The sequence below is a fragment of the Strix uralensis genome, unplaced genomic scaffold, assembly GCF_047716275.1.
Source record: "Strix uralensis isolate ZFMK-TIS-50842 unplaced genomic scaffold, bStrUra1 scaffold_459, whole genome shotgun sequence".
In the NCBI taxonomy this organism is placed as follows: Eukaryota; Metazoa; Chordata; class Aves; order Strigiformes; family Strigidae; genus Strix; species Strix uralensis.
Genome location: NW_027437053.1, coordinates 1 through 7242, shown reverse-complemented (window position 1 = coordinate 7242; position 7242 = coordinate 1). Strand labels below are relative to the sequence as shown.

At 64.4% G+C, this 7242-nt stretch overlaps 1 protein-coding gene across 1 annotated transcript; it reads left to right on the top strand.

Moving 5' to 3' along the window:
* Window positions 1–119: 119 nt before the first annotated feature.
* CCDC22 (CCC complex scaffolding subunit CCDC22) lies at window positions 120–7221 on the top strand (the record flags this gene model as incomplete). The annotated part of the gene is given in 21 exon segments (XM_074857979.1): window positions 120–291; window positions 1186–1313; window positions 1316–1362; window positions 1584–1716; window positions 1809–1915; window positions 2035–2101; window positions 2206–2219; window positions 2221–2376; window positions 2607–2615; window positions 2617–2807; window positions 3468–3540; window positions 3805–3924; window positions 4015–4050; window positions 4052–4135; window positions 4372–4488; window positions 6543–6599; window positions 6601–6645; window positions 6742–6808; window positions 6811–6848; window positions 6944–7039; window positions 7162–7221. Coding segments are annotated over 21 exon segments (1695 nt in total), but the record flags the coding sequence as incomplete, so codon positions are not given.
* Window positions 7222–7242: the final 21 nt, after the last annotated feature.

Sequence of the window (7242 nt, the reverse complement as noted above, 5' to 3'; positions counted from 1 at the left end):
CCTTCGCACCCCCTCAGTTTCCCGCCTCCCTCGCGCCTACAACTCCCGTCGTGCCCCGCGCGCGGGGGAAGTGGGCGGGGCAGCCTCGCTTTCGCGCCTGTTTCCTCCCCTCACGTGACTCGCGGCGGGTCCCGCCTCACGTGACTCGCGGCGGGGGCTCGCGGGGCTGCGCCCCAAAACCACCCCCCCCCCCCTTCTGCCTCGTAGGATTTTGGGGCCCCCCCCCGACCCCCCCCAAAACATGGAGGAGGTGGATAAAATCCTGATCCACTCCCTGCGTCAGGCGGGGACGTGAGTTATTTTTGGGGGGGGGGCGGGAAAATTTGGGGGGATCTGGGGTGAGGGGACACCCCGGGATTTGGGGGGGGGGGACGTGGGATTGGGGGGGGCACTGAAAAGTTTTGGGGGGGTCTGGGAGACGGGGGGGGGAGGGCGGGACCTCCGGGGGAGGTTTTGGGGGGGAACGTGAGGAATTTGGGGCGGACCCCTGGGGAGGTTTTTGGGGGGGGGGGGACACACGATCCTGGGGGAGTTTTTGGGGGTCCCCGTTAAGGATTTGGAGGTGGGGGGGTCGCTGGGGGGGAACCTTAAGGATTTTGGGGGGACACGCACACGCTGGGGGTGTGGGGGGACCCCAGGTGGGTTTGAGGGGGGACCCTTGGGAGTTATTTTGGGGGGGGCACCCTGGAATAATTTTGGGGGTACGCTAAGGATTGGAAGGGGGACTGGAGGTGTGGGGGGGACCCTAAGGATTGGGGGGTGGGGGGGACACTGGGGGTGTGGGGGGACCCTGGCGGGGGGGACACTGGGGGTGTGGGGGGACCCCAGGTGGATTTGGGGGGGAACCCTGGGGAGTTATTTTGGGGGGGGGCACCCTGGAATAATTTTGGGGGTACACTAAGGTTTAGAAAGGGGACTGGACGTCTGCGGGGGGGGGCTTAAAGGTTTGGGGGTGGGGTGGGAGTTTTGGGGGGCAGCAATAATTTTGGGGGGGTGCCTCTACGGGGCGGGGGGGACACACAACTGGAGATGGGGGGGGTTGACCCTTTGGAGGGGGATCCCTAAAAATTGAGGGGGGTGGGAGCGCTTGGAGGTGCGTGGGTGACCCCAGGGGGGGTGTCAGGATTTCTGGGGGGGTCCCCACGATTTTTTAACACACCCCCCCCCCCAAAAAAAACCCCCCAGGCCGGTGCCCCCCGAGGTGCAGAGCGTGCGGGACCTCACCCCGGAGCTGGTGGTGGAGGCGGCCGTGCGCTGCCTGCGAGCCGTGCGCCCCGCGTTGGGGGCCGCCCTCAACCCCCTCCTGCCCCCGGGATCTCCGCACGCTTCCGACTCGCCTCCGACTTGGCCGCCGCCTGCCAGGTACCCCCCCCCCAAAAAAAAAAAAATTAAAAAAACCCCTCGGGGGACCCCCAAAATTTACACACACACACCCCCCCCCAAACCCTATCGCTTCTCCTGAACGGCTGAGATTTACGTGCGACGTTGGGGATCCCCCCCCCAAAAAATTAAAAGAGGGACCCCAAAAATTTTAAGGTGACCCCCCCAACTCTTCTCTCTCCCCCCCCCCCCCCGCCCTACAGGAGCTGGGATTTGGGGGTGACGTGGGGTACCAGACCTTCCTCTACAGCTCCGAGCACGACACGCGCCGCCTCCTCCTCTTCCTCGTGGAAAAGCTGCCGCGGGATGAGAACGAAAGAGGGGCTGAACCCCCCGGTATGGATTTTGGGGGGTGGGGGTGGGGGTTCCCTGAGGGTTTTTGGGGGGGGGAGGTTGAGCTTTCCCCCCCCACGGCCGCCCCCCTCCAGGGAAATCGGGGGCTCTGCTCCGAGCCATCGGCGCCCGCATCCAGGAGCAGCTGGGGACCCCCTGGGTGCCCCCCTCTTGCCGCACCCCCCGGCTGCAGCGCTTGCAGGTGAGGTTTTTTTTGTGGGGGGGGGGCCCTGACCACGCCCCCCCCCCCTGACCACGCCCCCCCCCAATTTGTGGACCAGTTTAGAGCCGTAATTAACCTGTTAATTAACCCATTTTTAGGGAACGAGCCGCCGTTACCCCTTCGCTACCTGCCCCCTGGTTCTGCCCCAAAGTGGGGGACCCCCAGGTAAGACCTGATTGGGGGGGGGTGGGGTGGTGGAATTTCAGGGGGTTCTTGGGGGTTTTTTTTTGCTTATTTTGCTTATTTTGCTTCATCTCACTCTGCTGCAGAGCTACAGGAGTATTTTGGGGGGGCTGCCCCCCCCCGTGACGGCGCAGCCCCCCCTTTTCTCCAGGACCCCCCCGGCTTTGCTGGAGACCCACGGGGCCCAGCTCAGCGCCCGCCACGACTGGGAGGCGGAGTGGGGGGGCCCCGGCTTGGCCTCCCGCTTGCCCCCCCAGGTAAGAGACCCCCCCAAAACCGTAGTGGGGGGGCTGAGGGGGGTCCCCAGAATTTGGGGGGGGGGGCGTTGGGGGTCCTCTTATTCACTTTTAGGAGTTTTTGGGGGGCGGGGGGGTGAGGACCCCCCTTTTTCTGAGTTGTGGGAGGGTGGGGGTATGGGGAGGGCTGTTTTGGGGGTCCCCATGAATGTGACCCCCCCCCCCCTAAAAAAAAAAAATATCTCCCTCAGGAATATTTGGGGGCGGAAACGGCTCCGTGCTCGACTTCGGGCCCTGGAACCCCTGCGCCAGGTCTGCCCCCCCCGTCCCCAGGGACCCCCCCTGGGTCCCCTGGACCCCGCTTGGCTCCAAGAGGCTTTTGGGGTTGGGGGGACCGGGGGGGCCCTGCCCAAGGGGTCCCGCTTCACCCGCACCCAGCACCTGACCCACGAGCAGGTGAGGGGGGGGGGGGGGGGCGGGCTGGAGGTTGGTTTTGGGGGCTATGGGTTGGTTTGGGGGGGCTGGGAGGGGCTCCTGGAGGGCTGGGGGTTGGTTTGGGGGGGCGCTGGGGGGGCTTGGGATTGGTTTCGGGGGCTGCTGTAGGGTCTGGGTTGATTTTGGGGGCTGGGGGGGGCTGCTGGAGGGCTGGGGGTTGTTTTGGGGGGGCTGGGGGGCTCCTGGAGGGCTGGGGTTGGTTTGGGGGGGCACTGGGGGGGCTTGGGATTGGTTTCGGGGGGCTGCTGTAGGGTCTGGGTTTGATTTTGGGGGGCTGGGGAGGGCTGGGGGTTGGTTTTGGGGGGGCTGGGGGGGCTCCTGGAGGGCTGGGGGTTGTTTTGGGGGGGGGCTGGGGGGGCTCCTGGAGGGCTGGGGGTTGGTTTGGGGGGGCGCTGGGGGGGCTTGGGATTGGTTTCGGGGGGCTGCTGTAGGGTCTGGGTTTGATTTTGGGGGGCTGGGGGGGGCTGCTGGAGGGCTGGGGGTTGGTTTTGGGGGGCTCCGGTTGTTTTGGGGGTCTGGGGGGGCTGCTGGAGGGCTGGGAGTGGTTTGGGGGGGGCTGGGGGGTGTTTTGGGGGCCCCCCCCAGGGTCTAACGTGCTGCGGGGTCTCATGTTGCAGGACCCCCCAAATCCTGCTGCAGCAGATCCAGGCGGCTGCCGAGACCCTGCACCCCTCAAAGAACCCTGAGGAGGTAACGGGGCTGTCGTTCACTCTGAACCCTACCGATGGCCGCGTGGTCACTCTGAACCCTACCGATGGCCGCGTGGTCACTCTGAACCCTACCGATAGCCGCGTGGTCACTCTGGACCCTACTGATGGCCACGCGTTCACCCTGGGTCCTACCGAGGGCCACGTGTTTGTTCTAGACTGTACCAACGGTCTTGTTGGATGCACGTTCACTCTGGATCCTACTGATGGCAACATTCAAACAGAGTTTTCCCCCCCCCTTCCCCAGGACGCAGGGGCGCGCCAGGCGGGCGAGGAGGCTGCCCTAGAGGAGACCCTGGCCCGGTTGGAAGCCGAAATCGAGGGCTGTCGCGGGGAGGTGCGGGACGCTGAGCTCAGCCTCACCCAGGTGGGTGCCGGAGGAGGTGTGGGGGGTGGGGTCACGGGATGTTTTGGGGTACCCTGAGGTGTTTTGTGTCCCCCCCCCCCCCACCCCGAGGCGGAGGCGGAGGTGCAGCAGGGCCGCTTGGCGCTGGGGGGGCCGGGAAGACGCCCTTCGGCTGAAGGCGCGGGCGGTCGAGCTGCTCCCAGACGCCCACAGCAACATGGCCAAGCTCCAGGTGAGGATTTTGGGGTGCCCCCCCCCACCCCCCCCCATTTTGGGGGGGGGGCTCTGAGGCCGTTTGGGGGCCCCGGCGGGCAGCGGGGGGGTGGTTTGGGCTGTCCAACTGCTGCCGGTGGCGGAGGTGAGCGAAGAGGAGGGGGCAGGGGGTGGTTTTTGGGGTGCGGGGAGTGTTTTTGGGGGGTGCCCTGATTAATTTTTTTTGGGGGGGGGGGTCCCTGACGTTGTTGCCAGCTGGTGGTGGAGGCCAGTAGCCGCCGCATCGTCAGCCTGGCGGGGCAATGGGAGCGGCACCGGGGGCCCCTCCTCGCCGAGTACCGGCACCTCCGGGCCCTGCGTGACTCTGCTCAGGTAAAAAAAAAAAAGGGGGTTCTGGGGTCTGTCCCCCCCCCTTTTGGGGGGCTCTGGGGGTCCCTTCCTGGTGGGTTTTGGGGCTCCTGGGGACTCTGGAATTCTGATTCCAGTGGATTTGGGGGTGCCCAGATTCTCTTCAAGTGGGTTTTGGGGTCCCCAAGTCCCTTCTTGGTAGGTTTTGGGGTCCTGAGGGGGGGGGATTTGGAGTCCCTTGGGGGGGTTTTGGGGTCCCCAGGTCCCTCCTTGGAAGGTTTTGGGGTCCCTGGGGAGGGTTTGGGGTCCCTTGCGGAGGGGTTTGGGGTCCCCATGTCCCTCCTTGGCAGATTTTGGGGTCCCTTGGGGGGATTTTTGGGGTCCCCAAACCCCTCCTTGGCAGGTTTTGGGGTCACTGGGGGGGTTTTGGGGTCCCCAAGTCCCTCTTTGGCAGGTTTTGGGGTCCCTGGGGGGGGGATTTGGGGTCCCTTGGGGGGGTTTTGGGGTCCCCAGGTCCCTCCTTGGAAGGTTTTGGGGTCCCTGGGAGGGTTTGGGGTCGCTTGGGGGGATTTTGGGGTCCCCATGTCCCTCTTTGGAAGGTTTTGGGGTCCCTGGGGGGGGGATTTGGGGTCCCTTGGGTGGGGTTTGGGGTCCCCATGTCCCTCCTTGGCAGATTTTGGGGTCCCTTGGGGGGATTTTGGGGTCCCCAAACCCCTCCTTGGCAGGTTTTGGGGTCACTGGGGGGGGTTTTGGGGTCCCCAAGTCCCTCTTTGGCAGGTTTTGGGGTCCCTGGGGGGGGGATTTGGGGTCCCTTGGGGGGGTTTTGGGGTCCCCAGGTCCCTCCTTGGAAGGTTTTGGGGTCCCTGGGGAGGGTTTGGGGTCGCTTGGGGGGATTTTGGGGTCCCCATGTCCCTCTTTGGAAGGTTTTGGGGTCCCTGGGGGGGGGGATTTGGGGTCCCTTGGGTGGGGTTTGGGGTCCCCATGTCCCTCCTTGGCAGATTTTGGGGTCCCTTGGGGGGATTTTGGGGTCCCCAAACCCCTCCTTGGCAGGTTTTGGGGTCACTGGGGGGTTTTGGGGTCCCCAAGTCCCTCTTTGGCAGGTTTTGGGGTCCCTGGGGGGGGGATTTGGGGTCCCTTGGGGGGGTTTTGGGGTCCCCAAGTCCCTCCTTGGAAGGTTTTGGGGTCCTTGGGGAGGGTTTGGGGTCGCTTGGGGGGATTTTGGGGTCCCCATGTCCCTCTTTGGAAGGTTTTGGGGTCCCTGGGGGGGGGGATTTGGGGTCCCTTGGGTGGGTTTTGGGGTCCCCAAGTCCCTCTTTGGCAGGTTTTGGGGTCCCTTGAGGGGATTTTAGGGTCCCCAGGTCCCTCCTTGGAAGGTTTTGGGGGTCCCTGGGGAGGGTTTGGGGTCCCTGGGGGTGATTTTGGGGTCCCCAAGTCCCTCCTTGGCAGGTTTTGGGGGTCCCTGGGGGGTCATTTTGGGTTCCCTGGGGGTGGTTTTGGGGGTCCCTGGGGGGTCATTTTGGGGTTCCCTGGGGGTGGTTTTGAGGGTCCCTGGGGGGGTCATTTTGGGGGTCCCTGGGGGTGGTTTTGGGGTCCCTGGGGGGTCATTTTGGGGGTCCCTGGGGGTCGTTTTGGGGGTCCCTGGGGGGTCATTTTGGGGGTCCCTGGGGGTGGTTTTGAGGGTCCCTGGGGGGTCATTTTGGGGGTCCCTGGGGGTGGTTTTGGGGGTCCCTGGGGGGTCGTTTTGGGGGTCCCTGGGGGTGGTTTTGGGGTCCCTGGGGGGTCATTTTGGGGGTCCCTGGGGGTGGTTTTGGGGGTCCCTGGGGGGTCATTTTGGGGGTCCCTGGGGGTGGTTTTGGGGGTCCCTGGGGGGTCATTTTGGGTCCCCTCCCCACCAAATCCCATTCCCCTTCCCAATGACTTTGAGCCTCCGGGATCTCCCTTCCGGGCACTTTTTGGTGCTCTGGGACCCCTTAAAAATTTGTGGGTTCCCCTTTGAATTTTGGGGTGCCCCAACCCCTTTTTTTTTTTTGTTTTTTTCCCATTTTTTTGGGGTCCCCCCCCCCCAAATCCTACCCCAGCTGGAATCATCGCGGCGCCTCTCGGAGATCCGCACCCTCCACGAGCGCAGCCGCTCGGGCCGCCGCCGAAGCCCGGCGCAAGGAAGAGCTGTACAAACAACTGGTGAGTTTTTGGGGTGAATCGGAAGGATTTTGGGGTGCTGAGGGGAGGGGGGGGGGTCCCCCCAATTTCACCGCCCCCCCATTTTTTTGGCGGCAGCTGACGGAACTGGAGGCGCTGCCCCGCGACGTCTCGCGCGCCGTCTACACCCAGCGCATCCTGGAGATCGTGGCAACATCCGCAAGCAAAAGGAGGAGATCGGCAAGGTTGGGGATTTTTTTGGGGGTTCCCCAGAGCTTTTTTTTTTTGGGGGGGGTCCCCCCAAATTTGTCATTTTTTTTTTGGGGGGGGGTTCCCCCAGATTTTAGTGGACACGCGGGCGCTGCAGAAGGAGATCAACTCCTTGGTGGGGAAACTGGAGAGAACCTTCAGCGTCACCGACGAGCTGCTCTTTAAGGTGGGGTTTTTTTTTTGGGGGGGGGGGGGAAGTTTTTGGGGTGCTGGGGGGGTATTTTGGGGTACCCTGGAGGTGGGGATGTCCCAGTGCCCCCCCAAATCATCCCATGTGCCCCCCGCCAGGATGCCAAGAGGGACGAGGTGGTGAGAAAAGCCTACAAGTACCTGGCGGCTCTACATGAGGTAATGGGGGGGGGGGGCGGG